Below are 21,181 nucleotides of genomic sequence, written 5' to 3'. Positions count from 1 at the left end.
TCTTATGTTATGCCTGTGATTGAAAATTTCAAAAAATGTAAAAAAGAAAGCCATATTTTGAATTTCTACTTCGAAGATTGCACTCATGAAACAGAAAATTAATTGGATTCAATTGAGCATAAACGAGAAACTTTGAAATGAACGTATGATTCAAATTCTCAAACTTAATATTATAAAAATTAAAATGGTTGTAACTCAACTAATAATAACACTCAAGTTATCTATTCCCATAAATATTATGTTAAAACTTTTACCATCTATTCGTCAACAATAAACTTTATTTATTGGAACTTTATAATCCCCAGTAAACAGTTTAACTAAATAAACGTTAAGTAATAAAACAAGATATTCTTCAGAACTTACCATCATAAAAAAAGATAATATAGTTAATAATGAGCTTTTAAGTGTATTCGTTAGCTGTTCTCGTCATTAGACAAAATTACAATTGTTTTTATTGTTATGTTACGACCTGCTGTTGCTAAGTAATAGCCATCTTTTAAACAACTCCTCGATCAATTGAACTTGAAAAAATATGTTTTTCTTTCCTGAAAAAAAAGAAAGAAACTAAGGCGTCTCAAAGCGCTGTACATCAATCCCATTAGAAAAATTCACAACTTACTGTCATTGTTTCATACATTGTAAGTGTTATTTTCACTACCAGTAGAAATAAAATTTTCGTTTTTCCTTACATTTGTTATTTCCTTAGAGTTGTTATCTAACCAAAGCGTTCTACTTTATGAATAATACGCAAATGAAAAGTAGCCTAGTTTTTTTTATGGAGATCCTGATAGCTAATAATAGTGACACATTCTAATAACTAATGAAAGAGTTTCCTTCTCTGAAACATATTTGTTGCTTTAAATTTGCATTTCTCGTAAAGATAACTTTACATAATTGAAATAACTAACAGATATTGACGAGGAACAACTCATTTTGAAGTACGCGCTACGTACAGTAGACAGTATTAACCGATTGCTTTGAAATAGTACAATTTCATATTTATCTAAAACTAATTTTCACGTGATTTTATTAATCTGATGAAACAGTGAAATAATATGAATAATAACTAAAAAAATAAATTATGGTAACATAATTCATAAAAAGTTTACCTACTGAGACGCAAGTTATCTGCCTCATGCCTGCGCAATGCGCATAACTCAGATCTAAAAGGTTGTGGATGTGGTCCTTGTTGAGTTGTATGGTTGTGGGGGAGAAAGGATAATTTTCTAAAGACTCTAATTTAATAATAGTGTCGGGATATTTGAGGGAAAATGGTAATGTATATTTTTCCTTTTATTTGAAGTAATTATTTAAGATGTTTAAAAATTCAATTATTTTTATAAAAGTAGTTGTATAACGCTTTAAAGTGAAATAAACCAGTGATCTAACCTACCGTATTGCTTACACGTGTTTTGTTGAAAACTTTAGTTGTATAAAGAAGCATTAATAATTAATACAATGAGAATTCCAACATTTTGAAAGCGTTAAGAAAATTAATTTCTGAGTTTTCCACAACTCTTAAACAAATTTATGTATTAGTTTACAGTCATTTAAGAAAACTCGATATAATTCAAGTTATTGAGACAAGAAGGATAACTCATTGTTAATCTTTCTTTTAAAATCGCTTGCCTTCATAAATTTACATTTATATTTGTTAAATTTAATCTATCTTGACTAAATCTTTATTTAAACAATTATTGCCACATTACAGATTCCGCCGACGTCGCGGCCTCAAGTCACTGTATACAGTGACAAAAATGAAGTAACAGGTACATTGATTAATCTACCGGCGATTTTTAATGCACCAATTCGTCCTGATGTAGTAAATTTTGTACATCAGAATGTAGCCAAGAATCATCGACAGCCGTATGCTGTGAGCGCTGCTGCGGGTAAGTTTATTATTTAGATATTGTTAATTTTATTATTGTAAGAAAGTGGGCATAATTCTAAGTTGTAAATCCTCATTTGCTGCCAAGTGTGTAAGTAAAAGAAAAAAAAAAATTCCTTGACCTCTGCTGAAGAGCCATCAGTGTTAATACATTATTATTATTTCTGGATGTCTGACATAGTTAGGTGAACAAAAATTGCCCAAATCAATAAATGCAAGTCCAGGCCTCTTTTCAGTATTAAAGGTTAATATGTTGTAAAAATTTGCATTTAAAGGGAATCCCACAGCCGAATTTAAATCATTGTCCAGAAAAATTTGTGTTAGAGCATTTAGAGGAAGGAAGAATAAAGTAGTCTTAAAATTTGGAGTTTGAAAAACGTCAAAACGTGGGAAAGAATCTTAAGAATCTTTGTAAATTAAAAAGGGGTTGAAAGAGATATTAGTGCCATCTATCAGGCAATGTAGCCACAATCAAAACATCAATTGAAAATACAATCTCCAGACGTTTTGAATGTTTCGCATATGATTTATTTGTTTTGCTTCGTCTAGGTCATCAAACATCTGCAGAATCATGGGGTACAGGTCGTGCAGTGGCACGTATACCTCGTGTACGCGGTGGCGGTACGCATAGATCTGGTCAGGGTGCTTTCGGTAATATGTGTCGTGGTGGGCGTATGTTTGCACCAACTCGTCCATGGAGAAGATGGCATCGTAAAGTGAACGTCAATCAGAAGAGATATGCAATGGTGTCGGCGATCGCAGCCACAGGCGTTCCAGCGCTTGTTATGTCTAAAGGTTATTATTTTGTTTGAAAACGGAATTTAAAGGGAAGCATAATTTAAGTGTAAAGAGACATTAATTATATTCAATGTAATGTCAATGTTTTTAGGTCATATGGTTCACGATGTACCGGAAATACCTTTGGTTGTATCTGATAAAATTCAAGAATATACGAAGACTAAACAAGCAGTTATTTTTTTGCATAGAATTAAAGCTTGGACGGACATTCAAAAGGTATTTTTCATTTTGACAAATCTGAAAGATATCGTGGCTTTCCAAATAAGATAAACTGCGGAAATAATCGCAGATACGTGAAATTTTTACATGTTAGCTTAATTTTTGTGGTAACTGCATGGACTTGGTAAAAGCTAAACACATAATGCTGTATAGTGTACCTTGTTGTGCTAAAGAAAATTGTCAACTAAAGGCGTTACGAATTGCATCTTTCATGTTGCAATTCGTGGCAATGTTGCCATACAAAGTTTTCCAATTCTACTTGGACTTGTTTTTCTTTTGAAGATTACATTATTTATTTTCGAGCCTAGACCCAGTAATTCTTCTTATCATTTCTCCAAACCTATTTATTCCTCTCTTGGTCTGTTTAAAACAAGCTCTGTTAGACAGTCGATATCTTCTAGCTTAAAAATAGTCTATAGAAAATTTTCTTGGCGTTACTTGACATTACATTCTTTTGTTCAAACATCTAACCTACCGCAACTCTAAAGTTTCTTCATTGATTACTCATTCAAACCAGTCTCTTTGCTCCTAAATTCTTGAATTTCGGAACTAACAAATATTTTTGAAAAACAAAACAGAAAACGCTACAATTCCTAACTAATTCTACTAAAGGCAGTTGCTTGAGATCCTTGGTTCTGAATAGTGATTAAAACTATGATCATCAGCTTAATCGAGAAGCTAAATCTTTCTGCTTTAAATTTGTCTTCAAGGATTGGCTTCAGTGGCCTTAATAGAGATTGCTAACGCGACATTAAATAAAACAGGCTCATCATCATATTTCCAGTCCTATTTAGAAAAAGAACACTTATAACGAAAGATTTTATATAAGGTTTAGTTTATAAAAGTTTTAGATTTTATGTATAGTAAATATAAATTACGTTTTTCCTAGGTCTATAAATCAAAAAGATTCAGAGCTGGCAAAGGTAAGATGCGTAACAGACGTCGCATCCAAAGAAGAGGACCATTGATTATTTATGGACAGGATCAGGTAACTTCTCTCTCCCTAACATATTAGAAATTTTGATTTTTTTTTCTCTCATTCTATTTAGTTGTGGTCATGTGTTTTATAAGCCTCTTAAAACACGACACAAGACCTTTTTAAAGGATTTCAGAGATATTGATGGATCCTAGCGGGTATTCCGGAATTACAACACAGAACGCTAGCAACTCTTGCACAATATTGATTTGGTCTGTAGAAATGGTTCATATTACTTCAGACTTGATAGAGCATCAGGACAGTAACCTTTGGAATTAAGCATTCTTGCGTCTTCTTTCCTGGTATCGCACACAACCTTCTCAACTTTCCTTCACCTTCTGCATAATGCAGAATCAACCTTGTCAATCTTCTTCTTCGAATTTCTTGAGGTGTTCCTTTAAATCGACCAGCAGTCGCTGCGAAGTCTATCGTTTTCTTTTCTTTTTCCATTCGTTTTCTCATCTTATTTATTTTTATTAACTGTTAATATCTCTTATATCTCTTTAAAATAAAACAAAATCTAAATCACCTTTGAATGATGAATTTTTTGTGTCCGTGTTTATGATTATTTTCTCTGATTGCACAAAATACTGAAAAAAAAGGTGATCCTCCTGATTAGAAAGAGTCTACTAATCTATGTCTAGAAATAAATCCATCAAATTAATTAGCAAGAGAAAAGGATATTACTCGCCAGGTTAGTACGCTGCTTCTCCTGATATCCTGCTATAATTAGGCGAACTCAACTCCCCTTTTATAATATAAAACTTTGAAATTGAACCATAATTCGGTTTCAGAATAAAGATTGACAAAAATTATAACAACTCCTTACATTTTATTAAAGTCAATAGTGGTCTAATGACCAATGATGTTTTTTAATAGAGCTATCAATGTCTTGGCCTATGAGCCTATGTGATTATAGTTTTGTGATTATAATTACTGAGGTCGTTAGACTGCATTTCCGTCTTCGTTCGCAGATCCTTCATTCAGTCAAATCCGACTTCATCCCTAGACTTAATGCTATTTGTTACTGAGACAGCAAAGTTTTAAATCTAGAAAAAACGCTGTAGATCATACACAATGATTCGTAAATACTACGGTCCTGGCACGATTTCAGAAAGGCATTAATTTACTACCTGAACTTACCTTTCCAACATTCATGACAGTCGATCGACTTAGCCGACGTTTTGGTATCAAACCCTGATTGCTCTCACCACGAAGTATTTCCTACTACTTATCAAGATCCGAAAACGCCCGAATGTGAAACTCAACTCCTAGTGAAAATTGTTAAAAGTTATTTTGACAAGCGGTCCTCAAAAATTGAAGAAAAATCGTATCTTGTTTGAAGAAATTATGGTCATCTGAACTGGGACGTATCCCTAAATCGAGTTTTAAGTTGCCACATCTCCCAGATATTGTTATTAATTATAACTTCGTCTAATAACCATTGAAATAGAGTACTCTTAGATTTTAAAAAATAGTGTTCCCAGCATCTTATGCAATTAATCCGTGTGGTTATATTTTTTGTTCATCCAAATAATTAGACGACATTATACTGGACTAGTCTAGTCCTACTGCAGTTGAATTCGGTAACCTTTTATGCTAAGTTGGGAGTCATAAGTTCCAATCGTGACTTATTTACTGTAAAACTTGTGAATTATTTTTAAAATTTAAAACAATAAAAAATAAAGTTGGCCTTACCTTTTTTGAATGATGAATTAATGAGTCCGTGTTTATGAAATTTTTGATTTGTTCTCTATTCTGAGAAAAAGGTAAACGAAACGTATACATTTTCAAAACTAAAAATCACTCTTAAGAAGTCAACTAACCATTTCTTTAGAGATCTTAGCAACCCTGGGTGTATACCAGCCAAACAACAAGAAAATAGTCATTGGACTTATACTGAGTCCCACAATATACGTACAGTGGTAATTGATGTACAATTGCGAGAAGCCATCTATCAAGTTTACCTTCAAGAAAGTGTTGCGCATTTAGCTGTGAATTTTTGATCGATTTATTAAAAATTCAGATTAGGTTTTTCATTCGTTTTTTTAATTTACTCACAATCATCTAATGACCAATGATGTTTTTAATAGAGCTATCAATGTCTTGGCCTATGAGCCTATGTGATTATACTTTTGTGATTATAATTACTGAGGTCGTTAGATTGCATTTCCGTCATTCAGCCGTAGCATCTTCATTCAATCAAATCCGTCTTCTTACTTAAGACTTGATGCTAGTTATTGCAGAGAGGCTCAGAAGTTTTTGCGTGAAACGCTCTAGACCATTCTGAATGATAAGTAAAGTACCCTTCAATGGTTCTGGCACATACCCCATTTCAGAAATATCTTTACTTTCTACACTTAGCTCCCCCAAAATTTAAGATCTTTGATCAATTTAGCCGGAGCCTTGCATTGGTATCGTACCCTGATTGCGCTGTCACAACGAAATATTTCATAGTTTATCCAGAAAACGTGAGGAACTTAAACACCGGAATGTGAAACTCAACTCTGAATTTCGTCATTTGTTCCTTGTAAAGTGGAGAAAACTATAACCGAGGGTGACTCTTATTTGATGACATTTAAGATCCGCTTGCCTGGGACATATCCTACACTAAGGAGGTAGATCGGAATTTATGTTTACCACATCTCCATATATTGAATTTTAATTTAATGTCACATCGTCTTAAAATTTCAGGTCTTCAAGTTTTTTTTCAATTACTCACAATGTTCTAATGACCAATGATGTTTAAATAGAGCTATCAATGTCTTGGCCTATGAGCTTATGTGATTATAGCTTTGTGAATCTAAATACTGAGGTCGTAAGGCGCTACAAAATGCAGTTTCTTTTATAAGTGTATACAGGGCAGACACTTTTTTTCTTGAATAGGCAACATTATTTGTTTGAGGCGGGTCTCTATCATCAGGTCTTGATAAAATCCTGTTCTAAGCCACGTCACGATACACTTAAAAGTATTTACTCTCTTTTTATCTTGAATCCTGAAGATGCCAGGGGAGGGAAAGCTCGAAATTGAAAGTGTAAAGGTATTGTTCATGGTTTTTTTCTGACAGATTTGATAAGTTTCTTTGGCAATCCAGCCCATGAAGGGCCAAGGAAAGATTCTACATTTCTTAGGCCATTCCTAACCAAATGAGGACGAATAATCTATCAACTTAGTTACTAATTTTTTCTGACAGTCCGGATCTTTTATTATCTCTCGCACACTTTTGGATTATTTCATTGTCTTAATATTATTTAAAATTCTGGATTGTTTGCTATTAAATTTCTACATATTTGTGCTAATTTGAAGTTGAAATTGATGAATATTCTTATTTATTCACTATACAACATAAAAATCAGGTGCGAATGAATACACTCATGATGTACATAAACTCACACAAACCAATTTTTAAAAATCACTTTTCTCGGCCTCTGGGAACCTCAAAATAAAATAAAAATCACCTTTTGAATGATGAATTGATGAGTCCGTGTTTATGAACTTCTTGATTATTCTCTAATCTGACAAAAGGTGATTGCAGATATAATTTCTAAAGCGGAAAATTCTCCCTTTGGAAGAAACTGCAACCCTAGTACTTCTTCAGGGTACTTGGGCTTCTTGAGAGTATCCCTTCTTGAGCCTTAATACACGGACAGCAATTTAGACGAACACCTCAATTCATTCAACACCTTCACAATATTCATTAGCCCTGCACACATTAATAACGAAAACAACGAGTAACTATCTATATATAAACAATATATCTGTAGTTAAAACTCTAGAGTTTAAAGCAGGAAAAATTGAACATTTGGTGTGAACTCAAATGAATATATTTCTACTAAGCACTATTTCCGAGATTGTTACGTATAATTTTTTAACTTTGAACTTTTAACATAGTTTATTATTACCAACTTATCTTAAAACTTTAGAGGGAACCTCCTAACCCTTTACCAATATGTATAATGCTCCATTAAGAAGTAAGTTTTATGCATTGCCAGTGTGACAGTGGACCAAGATCTCTGAAGAACTGCCAAGTAAATATTCCCCCAAGGAATTAGGTACAAATTACTCTTTTAAGAGCGTCAAGTTCTATTTGCCAGAGGTAATACTACACCAGGTCTCTGTCGCGATGTTTTCTTTGAGTCGGCGATATCGTAGATCATAAGAAAACTGGAATAATGCTGTCCCTAATAAGCTCACACAATTTTATTGTTTTCAGTTTATTTGTTATTTAAATTAAATAAAATGTATAAACTTCTGTTTTTATTCAATTCCAGGGTTTAACCAGAGCTTTCCGTAATATTCCTGGTGTTGATATGATCAATGTGACGCGTTTGAATTTACTCAAATTGGCACCTGGTGGTCATGTTGGACGTTTTGTAATTTGGACTCAGTCAGCCTTTGAACAGTTGAACGCTCTGTACGGTACATGGAAGAAGAAAGCCACACTAAAGAAAGGTTACAATCTGCCAATGCCGAAGATGACAAATACCGATCTATCTCGTCTGTTCAAATGTCAGGAAATCAAGAGTGTATTGAGACCACCTAGGTTTGTTTATTTAGTTACTATTTTATTTGTATTTGATACGATGAAAGCAAAAGTGTTTTTAACAAACCTATGATGTTTTATTGAGCTATCAATGTCCTGGCTTATGAGAGAATAGACTTTATGATTAAATTATGTGGAAAACCTATATTTCTGAGGTTGTTAGAGAAAATTAAAATGTTCTTGCTAGGTAGTGAGTTTATCGAACGATTATTCTATTTTATGATAACTTTATGGTTACTATGAAACTTACTAGATCCTTGACCAATTCCAAGATATGTTTACGTTCCAGGGTAATGTTAGATAAATTTGCAACTTCCAGATATTATACATAGAACTTGAAATCTTCGTATTTTAGGTTTCAGTCACTAACAATTTGTACTGCTAAAAGCGGGTTTTGCGCATTCCTGTGCCTCGCATCGCAAATTGCAACGATGTCCAAGAACTACTTGGTTTACTACATACGATTTTCTCCTAGTTAGAAAATGTATAAAACTCCTTATCATATGTTGCACCAAATCGTATCAGTGAATGATACCTAACGATGAAACGACACGCCGCTTGTAACACATGTAGTTACATGGCCATAAGAATTGTGTTCCTCTCTAATATATGCATTTTTTGCATCATTTCATCATCTTGTGAGAGGTAAACTTTTCTGAGTCCGAGTTTAGAATGATTTTATTTTGATTAATCATTATTTCTGGCAAAAGATCATCTTCAAATTTTAAAAAAAATAATACATCCTTGTAGTTTACAAAAACTTATTTTATTAATGTAGTTTCTTGTAAAGATACTTTTTGTATGATGATTAAGATGAGTCCGTGTTTATGAAAAATCATTGATTAAATCATCTTCTGACAAATGGTAAAACAATTTTTTGCTAATTAACCTTAATTTAAAAAAAAAAGTCTTTGGAATTAGTAGGCTCAATCTGTAATGTATAATTCCATAATAAAAATATTTGTATTTTTTTAGGACAGAGATCAAGAGAAGCATTAAGAAGTTGAACCCATTGCGCAATACTAGGGCCATGTTGAAGTTGAACCCGTACGCAGCTGTATTGAAGAGGAAGACCATTCTGGCCTCCAGGAAGTTGGAACTTTTAAGAGCGGTAGAAGCGGCGAAGAAAGGAGTTAGTATTTTTATGTTTTAACTGAAGACAGTGAAAGATGTAGATGTACACCAAATAAATTACGAGGAGATGTTAACGTAGGAGACGATGATAAATTTTAAAAAAAAGAGAGAGGAAGCACTACAGTTTTTAACACCAATTTATTTTTGACGGGAAACCCAAGTTCAAGATCCTTCAGGATCTGCCCAAAAACAAAGCAAAAATAATAATAATAATCTTTTTTTTTATTATTGAGTCCAGGAGGTCAAATTACCGCAGTTACCACATCCCAGAGGCTCATTGTACCATACCCTAGATAATTTAGTAGGTAAATCCTCCCCTTCTTACTAGATCCAAGATTCATCAGTCTTTGTTGCGATATGATTTCTGCGGCCACATAGGGCTACGCATCTAATATCACAGCCTCGCAATAAGCCTCCATTTCTGGCTATACTAGCAAAGTCTTGTCTGAAGTCCCAGGTTAATAACCTCATTCTGTGGAGATGTTTCCAGAACCCTCTGTTTTGTAAGAAGGGCAGTTATCAAATCAGGTTCCTAGCTTACCTAAGAGTTTTTTTCATATCTGTTATGAGTTGAATCCTTCCAGGATTTGTCGTGGACAAAAGTCGGATAGTTCATAAGAAAAAAAAGACAGTACAAAAAGCGAATATGAGAAATCAATTGAAAAGCCATTACTGTTGCCTTTCTCGATCGTTCTGTATATCCCCGCTCTATTTTGTGTTTTATTTTGAATTTTTTTTTTCTGTGTTTTTCTAAAGGAAGGCAAGCTGACAACTCTTCAGAAGCGCTACGTGAAAATGCTAGAAAGGCGTAAGGCATCGATCAACAAAGCAAAAGCTGAGAAAGCGGAAAGGTTGAGGAAAGCACGGGAAAGTGGGGAGCCTGAGAAGAAGAAACCGGAAAAGAAGAAACAGGAAAAGAAGAAACCGGAACCAAAAAAGCCGGGAGTGGCTTTTCCCAAGAAAGCGAAAGCAACAGGAGCGGTAGCCAAGGGAAAAGTGGTTAAGAAGCCCAAAAAGGATGATGGTAAGGTAAAAACAGATTCGGCTAAGTCTAAGGAGCTGAAGTCTGCTGAAAAGGCCAAACCTGAAGCGGCGAAAGCACCAGAACAGAAGACTACATCGCCAAAACCTGCGGCCGCAGCTCCAAAGAAGTGATTTTTATAAAATTATTTTAAAAAACATTTTACGTCAATAAATTTTCATTATTGATTGTTAAAACTTGTATATTATTTAATTTTACCCTCTATAGGTACCATTTTTGTAATCGATTTGAGATTTCTGTAATAGAAAATAGTGTTTTTTGGAATATAAGTGAAGAAATATGTCAAGAAGATGAGATTGGGCCCAAGAGCCTCGACAGTAACTTGTTTTCCAATTTTACATTTACTAGATTTGTACCGAGATTCTTAATCTTCCCGTAAGAGGAGATGTTGCAATCGTGCAGATTCTTTTACTTGCAGTTTTCAACAGGAATTCATTATTTACAAGGTTCTCTAAAGGAGTACTAAAAAGTTATTTTTATAAAGAACTGGAATTTTTCATTTTTAATAGATCTTGACGCACGTATGTGTATGTTTGGCTAGCGTAACTCATTACAACAAAATCATGGGAAAAAAAACAAATTTGATATTCGGTTTGTTTGCCACAACGGGAAACACTACGCAAGTTTTGATGAACTTCATACTCTCGTTGCGAAATGTTGATCTATAACTTCTATTTCCAGTTTCTTTAGAAACATCCATATTAAGGAAATTCGGAGTTGAGGTGGAGCAAGCTTCCCTCTGAAGCGACTTTTCTGTGAAATATATGTTCCTTATTCTTAAATGATTTTAATGAGAGCTAAATGAATGCCTACAATTCCGGGAAGAAAATGCTCGATAGGAAATGCGGCGAATATTAAGGTTTATTTTATTGATTTACGCGATTCATGGTATCTGTGGAAACTACGGTTTTTCCTTCAAATTAATTATTAGTGGGCAAGTAATATATTGCAGAAATTGTATTAAGAGAGTAAATAGATTAATTTTAGATAGATCTAGATAAGATTTTTGATAAATCTAACAAAAATAATAAGGGAAAGCCGTCAGTTTTTCATACAAGATTTCCCCCAAACTATTATTACGAATGAATTCGCCATTTACTGGCTTGGAAAATTGCATGACGTCCTAACTTCCTTTCAATGTCGCAGACAGAAACAACTACATTCTTATTTGTTGAAAGAAATTACTTCCCACATATTAGCTAGACTGATATTATCATCCATGACAAATTACTCATTTCAAAAAAAATAAAAATTACCGCTATCTCTGAGGAACTTACTTAAATTGTGATTTTACTAAGGATCGTTAACGTTTCAACGATTAAATTTCACATTCTAACGTTGCTATGACAATTTGTCAAACAATTCTTTTACAGTGCCTTTTGAGGAGAAGCAATTTATCAAGTTCTAGTTTTTCTTGGGTTTACACACAATGCGTAAGTGTTTGAAATTTAGTAAAAATATCTTCCATTAGCTTTTTAGAAAAAAAAAAAAATTCAAACTTAAATTTACAAAAGGTTTTTATCATTTATAATATATTGAAGTATTGTGCATATTTTTAAGTTTTGCATCTTTACCAGAATTGAATAGTTTAAGGCTCCACTATTAAAAATATTACAATAAAAATCGATTGAAAGTACAATCACCACTTTCATAAAACTTAATTCTTATTCATTTTAAAGAAATTTTAAAACCACATATAAAAGCCAAAATACTTTAAATTCCCTAAAACGAATTTTCAAGGAAAAGTTAGTCAAGCAGAAGTTGTTGATCTACATTTATGTAATTTATATAGGATGTGTCGGCGGTCTCTTTTAATAAAATGGACCAAAATGACAGTCAGACCTGTAGTTCCATACGGGGCAGAGACTTGGAATTTCAAGGTGGTAGATAAGAATTTTTGTTGAAAATCTTAGAGAAAAGTATAATCAGACGTATATTTGGGCCACTATGTTCCGTAAGAATCTCGGTGGATTAGGTCCACCAAAGAATTGGACAAACCTGTTAGATCATGAAGATTTAGAACGTTTCATTAAATCAAGAAGAATAAGCTAACTTGGGCATGTACATTGATTACCAGTGGAGACGATAGCCAAGTGTACAATAAGAGAGGTATTTCCCGGAACCAGAAAAAGTGGACGTCAGAGGAAATACAGGTGTAAAGACTTGGGAGATGATCTGTCTAGGATTGGGAATGACTATGAATTTGTATTATCCCTTAGTGACCGTAATCTAGTAAAATATTGATATGAAATAGCAAGGATTCAGTCAAAATAAAAATTACGTCTTTACACCAATGTTTCGACAAATTTATTGACTTCCTGAGGGCCCGGATATTACAAATAAATAACGCAACTAAATTATTGAAACATGAATGAGAATGCTTAGCATCTTAATAAAAAAAACCTATAAGAAACCATATCAATTACAATTCTTCAAAACTTACGTGGTTATGTGAGTTGGTTGAAAAACAGTCAAATCAACTTTCAGTATATATCTGACATATGTTATTAATAGAGAAATTATAACATTTTTTTGAAAGTCAAATTAAAAGATTTCCAGAAAGCATTTTGTTTGTGATTCTTTCTGTTTTCACTGATTCAAAGATTTATTGAAAGTTTCAAGACTTATTGTTTGGGAGAGAAATATAAATAAGTAAAAATACAATTATATTTTCAACGATGAAATGCTTACGATAACTGCATTTAATTATGCATTGTCTAAGACTGTAATCAGTTCTCCTCCATTTAATAGCTAATCATATGAGATACCGTTAACAACATCGGAGAACGCATTGTACAGTTACTCTGGTCAATTGATTAATTATTCATCACATATCTTTTGATGTGTATAAAAATTTCAGTTCCGTGTTTCTAGTGCCGAGCGAATGGAGAGGCTTTGAGCAACTGATTTCAGAGGATGCTAAATACAACTAAAAGGAAAATGTTATTTTTGAAAGGATATTTATACACATTAATTTCCGAAATTGTGGGTTTTCACCTGACGTATTATTTTTGAAGTTGGAGGAGAACAAATTTTTTGATTAATATCATAAAATAGAAAAATCTCAACAATTCACATTCAACATCATCTTGGATGCCACAGATGGAACCGGCAATAAACTATGGGAGATAAATGAATATCCATCATTCGGAAGTATGTTGGCGTAGAACAATTTTTCCTGTAATCGAGTTTTCTATAATTTTTTTCTGGAAACGTTTGAGAGGTTCTGGAAAAGCGGAAACGCTACATGACTTTCCTAGTAAACGTATATGACATTTAAGTTCACTACCTTCATTTATTTATTTTACGAGTATGTAAAAAGTAATAAGTTTCAATAATATTTATAATTAAATGTAAATTATTAAGGTAAGAGAAATTTGTGGGAATGTTCACAACGGATTCTTTATTTTTCCTTTGAAATATATAGACAATGCCACGATTTAAAATATGGGGATTTTTCTCAAATGTAGAACGTACAAGGATAAGACCTTCAAATTATGGACGTATGGGGTAAACCCTAAATTATTGTGATGCTACAAAGTAATTATTTTAAATAATAACGATGCTGAATATACTCGTATATAGATTTCACTCGCTGCCAATTTGAAAAGCCATAAAAGTAATAATAAGATATTCTCACATACATTTTCAAGCCCTAATTACATTTTCCCATAAATTAATTTTATTTACACAATAAAATCCTTAGTACATCACCAAAAGTGTTACATTAATGAAAGTGCGAGAAATTCAGAAACAATAAATTTATCCAGAAGGAATGATAAATTATAGAAATTCACATAATTATAGGTTGATGGGAATAAGATGGATTTGTTCTCTCTTTGGATGCGAAAAGAAATAAATATCATCAATAGAAATTAGTTCTTGTAGTTCGCTAAAATTGTTCGTAGATTGCTGATTGTAGATGGATAATATAGAATCATCCAGACCATAAAGAAAATAATGGCTAGTATGTCTGTCTTTATGATACTTTAGTACAGGGATGAGCAACACGCGGCCCGCCAAGCATTTCTAAAATTGAATTTATTTTATCGACTTTCTCCCATCAATACATTGTTATAAAATTTATTATAATAAAATGGTAGTACATACTAAACCGAAATATTTTTTTATGGCGAGTTACTTGTCGACGACGTTTTTAAACATGCAATACGAACGCGCCGCGTCTGCGCGATTTTTTTGTGACGAGATACACACTTGTCGGTGACTTGTTCAAACATGCAATACGGACGTTTCGTAAATTATTAGTAAGAGTTAATCTATGTGCGGCCCGCAAAAAAAAATTTAAATTTAAATTGGCCCATTGATTAAAAAGGTTGCTCACCCCCTGCTTTAGTACATCCGGGTTGTCCACAGTGTTAACACCTGGCTTCTCATAGGGTATGCTATCTGAAGCAGCAAACAGGAACTGGCAGAAAGTTCCGCTGACCTCTGTACCTTTCTATTTCCAGGGAAAATGTAAGAACAGAGGTAGGCTAGCAATCTCTTCAGGGTGAATGGTGGCCTGTGTACATCTAAATCAATCTCAGTACGGACACGCGCATTCATTTCTACAAACTTCACACTGCCTCTCTAATGTATTTTTCTACGACGCAATCCAAGTTGACAAAATACATCCGGCCGGGAAAATGGGCACGCCTGGGTGACTATGTCGAGAGTGAGCCTCCGAACCTGGTTCCCTTAATTCAACTCAGATCACTTGACAATACAAATTTATCACGAAATTTCAGCAATTTATTGAAAAATTCCAGCAACTACGCTTTTTTTAAGCACGCCAGGCTAAATTCACAATCCACTCTCTCTCTGTTTATCAACTTCCTTTCCTCATTTTCATTTTTCATCATAGATTCTCTCTCAAATTAGTAATTTATAGAATCTGAATCGGAACTGAATGCAGGAACAACGCGGACATTACAAGACAAAAGGATTTAAACAGATTTATAAATGTTCTCGAATTTTCAAAGAAATTATAATGCTGAACATTTTTTATCCTTATTATCAACTGTACCTTATGGAAATTCTGAAAATCAAAGCTAAAGTTGGTGGTCTGTTTGCCAGAAAAGTTGAGAAAAAAAACTCAATTTACTAGAAAATAATCAGTTTTAAAAAAAGATAAAACTGCTAAAAGAATAAATAAAGAATTTATACCGTACTTCAGAATTTGGATAAATTAGTGATTATTGCAATTAATTACTTTATTGTTTGCAGTTATTAACTATTCCGCATAACTGTTCAGGTGCTTGCGAACGTAATTTTTTGATTACTCGACTGAGAACAATGATCTAAAAAAGGTTCAATAACTAGCCACATAAAGTGTGCAGTTTATAAAAGAGTATCAGAAATGAAGATGTGGGTTTGTATCACATTTTTTGGAAACTTACGAGGATGCAACTTAAAACTTATGCAGCATTTAGTTTATTTTGCTGTTTTATAGTAAGTTAATAGGTCATTCTGTGATGTTATAGTATAGCAATAAAACTGACATTACTTTTATGAAAATTATTGGGCCAGAACCACTTCCTTCTACATTTATGTTCAATAAATACGTTAAATGTTACTTTATTAAATAGTTCATTGCAATTATAAATAATTGCTACTTTACAAAAGACAATTTTTTAAATCTTAAACTTTTCTTATTATAATTTCAAATGCAAAGTTTTATTCGTCACACTTCCATTTAGGACGATGTAGTGTTGAAGAAAGCAAGGTAATTGTATTGGTTTTCTTTTTGGGTCAACCACAAAGTAGTCAACAGCGGTGTTACAACGTTATTCTACACTTTAGGAAATGTATGTCACTTCATTTTTTGATATGCACTACATACTATTGCACCGATAAAAAAAAAAAAAAGAACCTAAACTATATAAATTACGAATTTAGTTTTTCTCCATTTAATGATTTCCGGATATCTATTTGATTTTATTAAATCCATGCTCAAAAGGCTGTGTTCCCAATTGTTAATATTTACGTCAACAGACACACGATAAAAAACAGGCTTTTCTTTTGTCTTTTTGAGAAATATTTCGATAATCTTTGTCAACGCAAATCGATATTCAATAATGGTTTCATACTATTTTGATTAGGTTTTTGATGACTTACCTCAAAATTCAAAACTAGACATGAAACTGTAGCGAACTAATATTCTTCTTAAGGTATTCATTTTATCATAACTTCTTAGGGTTTGAATGTTAATCGATTGTTATAACTTTGTTTAAAAAAAAAGGTATTTACACAATTTCATTAATTAAAAAATTCATGAAAGCAATTAAACTTAAAAATTATAGCAATTGCTATCGGAGTAGCCAGTAAAACAGTCGCTAATGGCGATAATTTTTCTTTGAAAAGAATTGCCAACTTAACTGAAACTTGAAAGTTATTGTTCAAAAAATAAATAAATAAAATAAATTGTCAAATTAAATAATCCTTGTAATTGCTTCATAGAAAATGCAATAAGGAAAAGAACCAACAAAAAAAGAATGAATTACAACAAAAACACTCGTTGAATTTTTTCAGTTTCAATAAGTACAGTTAAGTTTGTTTTGTTTGCAGTTTGATTGTTATTTTCAATAAAAACTTGTACAATTAAATTAGAGTGATTGGATAACATTTTCTATAAAATATTAGCAAAATATAATAATCAATTTGGAGAACTAGAAATACTTCAAAAATATTTTATACCATTTTGAGTAGCTGTTTATAAATTACCGTTTATTTGACCTATTAAAAGTTCGTTTACTGAAGGATTCCCATTCAATCAATATAAACGCCTTCCCAAGCTGGAAAAAAAATTAGAAAATTTTGAAGGTAACTTCAAAATAATACATGGAAATTAGAAAACAATAGATACCTTCACGCTTTTGTACATTTAAAGATTATTTATACACTCTTTTTTTTTAAGAATTTCAGATTCTACATTCTTGATAATAATTCTTCGCTGATTATTTCAAATTAAGTTTAATAGTTAACTTTGTATTATTTACAAATTATTCAAAAAGATGTTCGAAGATAGGAAAGGCTCATTTTTTTTTAAACTTCCTTGGTAAGTAAACGTCTTGTCATTGCGGTATTCTAGAATAATGTGAATGACATTGTTTTATTGGACATGTCCAACTCATTGCAATATTTAACTGTTAACAATAAAAAGGTTTAAATGTGAACAGTGTTGCGATCAGTTAAGATGGAAGAATATTACGAATAACGGTTATATAAACACGTAGAAATTGTGCTAAAATTGTCGTGTTCTAGATTTCTTGTGTTTTTTCTAGTTTACTTCGATTCCTTACACCAATTTATTTGAAAGATACACTTCATATTTAGTTCCTTTTCTTTTATAATAACTCAGTATCTCTCTACTCTTTAGAGAAGATATTTGTTAAGCAAACCAAAAAAACTCGACTGAAGAAGCTGAAAGTAACATGAGCATTCGACTGGATCGAGTCAAAGAATCCGCGACCAGTTACTGACTGGCAGTACCACTTTGGAGGTGGTGTGCATGGAGTCTCGATCAGCAGAGACTAGTGGGAGTACTACTTGTCCGTTGTATCCATACTCTCTTCCGGTAGAAGAGGAACCTTAAGAGGAAGTTTGATGTCAACGCCTCTAGTGATATCTAAAGTGAATATTAAATAGATACTTCCTGCAATAAAATCAAATCAAAACTCGTTTGCACAAAACAAAATTTGAATTTTATATTTCCGGTGAAAGTTTCGATTTTTACTTTAAATCATTAAGTGGAATTTATTTCATGATTATTACAATTTCCTTTCTTTTTTTAAATTTTAGTTTTTGAATTTAAACAGTAATAACATCTCAGAAAAAAAGCCCCAATTTTGGCCAGAAAATAAGTTATAATCAACTTATGGTGACTAATAAAAAAAAAAGTCAAAAAAAATAACATGTATTTGTATTAGGCATTGTCATGCCTACGAGATCTCTCCAATGTAAGTGTGTTGGATCCAGATCAAAAACTAGGATAATGTGCAACGGAGTTTATTCTCTAATAACTCGTTTCTACAAACAATAAATATTGGTACACATGTGAAAAATAAATGCTTACAAAACTAACAATTAATATGGTATTACCACATTTTATCTCTCTCTCCGAACCCAAAAACCCAAAACCAGATTAACCAGCAAATTAACATACAATTCTGAATACAAATAATGTTCTTAAAACAAAAACTACATGATATAGTCCCTCGTTATAGCCGTGTCAAGATATTCCAATACACTCTAGTAAAACACATAATATGTTGTGCACTATCAGACTATCAGTAAGTTCGACGGTGGTGGGTTTGCATCAGGGTATTGCTATGTCCAACGATGCGTGGCTTGGGATCACGTCATTTCTACGGCGGCTCTTTAGTAGTTACGGAATCTGTTCAGAAAGTTGACTTCACCATTTTCGGTCCTAGCAGCTTTTGCTTAAATTAAAGAGTGGTGACTGAGCCATCATGCGCGGCTTGCAAGTCCATTTCACTCTAGTCTCTGCTGGTCATGATGTGTTAGTGCATTTTCCACCTTTCCATCCCCCAGCTGACCTCAGCAAACCCATTGTTATCAAAATCTACAGAGCTGTGGGTTATTACATGTATGGTAGATATGAATCTTTGCAACATTTTATACCCGGTATGATCTTTATCATTAATTACCCAAACACAACTATTATTGACTAGCTGATTTGCCTGCTATAACAGTGGCAGAAAATTTTTATTTGAAATATTTTTCTTCCAGGGAAATTCGATTGAAAACACTTTTCTAGGAATCTCTTATGAACGATTAAGAGAAGTTAAATGAATTGTTTGAAAATAGAATTATTTCTCTGCACACTTCGCATTGATTGAGATAAACAAAATAAAGTTACATTTAACGGTTTTACAACAAAAAGTTGGTAAACATTAAATATGGGTCAAAAATTTCGAGTTAAAAGAAAATTTTTGAGTTTTTACCTTGAGAAAAGTATAATGAGAAAAGCCATATGAGAGTTAACACCAGATTTTTGTTTTCTCATTTTCTTTCTTGCGACTTCATTACTTGGATTCGACTGCTCCTTGCGACTTCATTACTTGGATTCGACTGCTCCTTGCGACTTCATTACTTGAATTCGACTTCTCCTGGCAAAAGCATCATATAAATTTCCTTCCGCTTTCAACTCTGCAATCAACAATCAATCTATGTAATAATATTTACATATTACAGCAAGAAAACTCATGCGACTGTTACCCACCAGGTTTTTTGTTTTCGTAATCAGGGTGCGTCATAAAAAATAAAATTAACAAAATACTGTCAGCGAAAATTCTATTTAAAACAGTTATAATAATTCCTCATTTTTTTGTGGCATTAAAAGAAAGCAATAAAATAAAATCTTACACACATAATTGCGTAGTATTATTGTACACCTGTGAACAATAATGCTAGGAATCAACCTTGAGGCCTGATTTTTATTTGGTCTTTAAAGAAGTACTCATAAACCATCCGCAGAGATCTGTTTAATTAAATAATTTTAAAATAAATTAAACTAAATGAAAGATATTTATTAAATCGATTTTTATTGTTCATTTATATCGTATTTATGGTTGTTTATTTTTATAGTATTCGCTTTATTAGTTTCTAGACGATAGATTTTTGAATTCTTAATCAAAGTTGATTTTTTTACTTTCTTAAAATGATTACATACAATAAGGTTGCAGTCAAGAAGAAAATCAAAGAAGAAGAAGATGACAAAAATTACACCTTAAAAGGTGCTATAATTGAAAAATTGAAAAAAAAAGATGACTTTGGAAGATATTGAATGCAAAAAAAGATGAAAAAGAGTTTGAAGAAGATGAAGCCGACGGAGGTGATGTCAAGCCCTATCCAGATTTGGTGATAAACTTGTACTTAAGCTTGAGGATGCAAGAACCGCATTAGTCAGTCCTCACTTAGAAGTAGAACCAAATCTTTGGCCCAGAAGCGAAGCTGTTAAAAATAAAATAATATTGCCTGAGCAGCTGGTACTTAGATTTTTCTCTTCCTACAAGCTTCTTACAGCTTACTGTCCGGTGATGGATAGTGTTAACAGTAACGAAAGCTCAGATGTTGACGAGCTTTAAAAAAAAAAAAATAATATAAATACAAATAATGCCAGTTAGAGAATGGATTAGCTCAGTGGATTACAACGCGGAGATACAGGATTCGAATCCAGTTTGTTAGCACTCAGATTTCCTCTTTTTACAGAACTTCTTACAGTTCTTAGTAACGAGAGAACCCTGTCCAGAAGCCGAAAAAAGCTTCAGGTAGGCCTTAAAAATAATATAAAAAAAATAACGGCAGTGGATTAATGACTAGATCATATTGTTGGATTATAAACAGTTAATTGAGTTCGATATTTCTAATAAGAAATAAAAATTTATGAACATAATGTTGTCTATACTTTAAACTCTTACTAGATACAAGGGAAACTAATAAATTAACGATTGAAGAACTTATTTCATTTGTTTTGTCACAAACAAAATTTATCTCTTGTTTATTTTGTTTACAAAAAATTAAGCTGTAAACGAGGAGGGGGCCTACAAATAAAAACA

The 21,181-nt window shown here is 32.5% G+C and overlaps 3 protein-coding genes and 1 non-coding gene across 10 annotated transcripts in view; 2 read left to right on the top strand and 2 right to left on the bottom strand.

Annotated features, from left to right (window-relative positions):
• LOC141460730 (GTP-binding protein 2) overlaps positions 1–1,001 on the bottom strand; it is a 32,679-nt gene extending 31,678 nt beyond the window's left edge. The window contains exons 1-3 of one of the 2 annotated variants that reach the window (XM_074140996.1): positions 909–1,001; positions 620–838; positions 364–545 (exon numbers count right to left, since the gene is read on the bottom strand). The gene's annotated coding sequence lies outside the window, so the exon portion shown is untranslated. Of the gene's footprint in view, positions 1–363; positions 593–619; positions 839–908 lie in introns of those variants that run through there. The other variant, XM_074140997.1, reaches the window with a different exon arrangement.
• A 113-nt stretch (positions 1,002–1,114) lies between these two features.
• On the top strand, positions 1,115–10,777 carry RpL4 (ribosomal protein L4). The gene is made up of 8 exons (XM_074141004.1): positions 1,115–1,274; positions 1,712–1,889; positions 2,438–2,683; positions 2,778–2,902; positions 3,795–3,893; positions 8,154–8,425; positions 9,401–9,557; positions 10,316–10,777. The coding sequence occupies exons 1-8, from the start codon at positions 1,272–1,274 to the stop codon at positions 10,712–10,714; spliced, it is 1,479 nt and encodes a 492-aa protein (XP_073997105.1). The 5' UTR covers positions 1,115–1,271; the 3' UTR covers positions 10,715–10,777.
• LOC141460731 (trehalose transporter 1-like protein) overlaps positions 5,366–21,181 on the bottom strand; it is an 82,013-nt gene continuing 66,197 nt past the window's right edge. For 3 of the 6 annotated variants that reach the window (XR_012462330.1, XR_012462331.1, XR_012462332.1), the window contains exon 12: positions 18,636–19,772. The gene's annotated coding sequence lies outside the window, so the exon portion shown is untranslated. Of the gene's footprint in view, positions 7,586–17,142; positions 17,396–18,635; positions 19,773–21,181 lie in introns of those variants that run through there. The other 3 variants (XR_012462328.1, XR_012462327.1, XR_012462329.1) reach the window with 3 other exon arrangements.
• LOC141461543 (small nucleolar RNA SNORD18) lies at positions 9,222–9,287 on the top strand. The gene has a single exon (XR_012462971.1). It is a non-coding gene; the product is annotated as a small nucleolar RNA SNORD18 (small nucleolar RNA).

This window comes from Rhodnius prolixus, unplaced genomic scaffold (assembly GCF_049639745.1).
Source record: "Rhodnius prolixus isolate KJV_2025 unplaced genomic scaffold, Rpr scaffold_6, whole genome shotgun sequence".
Lineage (NCBI taxonomy): Eukaryota > Metazoa > Arthropoda > Insecta > Hemiptera > Reduviidae > Rhodnius > Rhodnius prolixus.
This window is presented reverse-complemented; position numbering and strand designations above follow the sequence as displayed.

Coding starts and splice junctions, on each gene's coding strand:
- RpL4 (XM_074141004.1), top strand. Junction 2,684..2,777: donor AGCGCTTGTTATGTCTAAAG/GTTATTATTTTG, acceptor CAATGTTTTTAG/GTCATATGGTTCACGATGTA. Junction 8,426..9,400: donor AGTGTATTGAGACCACCTAG/GTTTGTTTATTT, acceptor GTATTTTTTTAG/GACAGAGATCAAGAGAAGCA.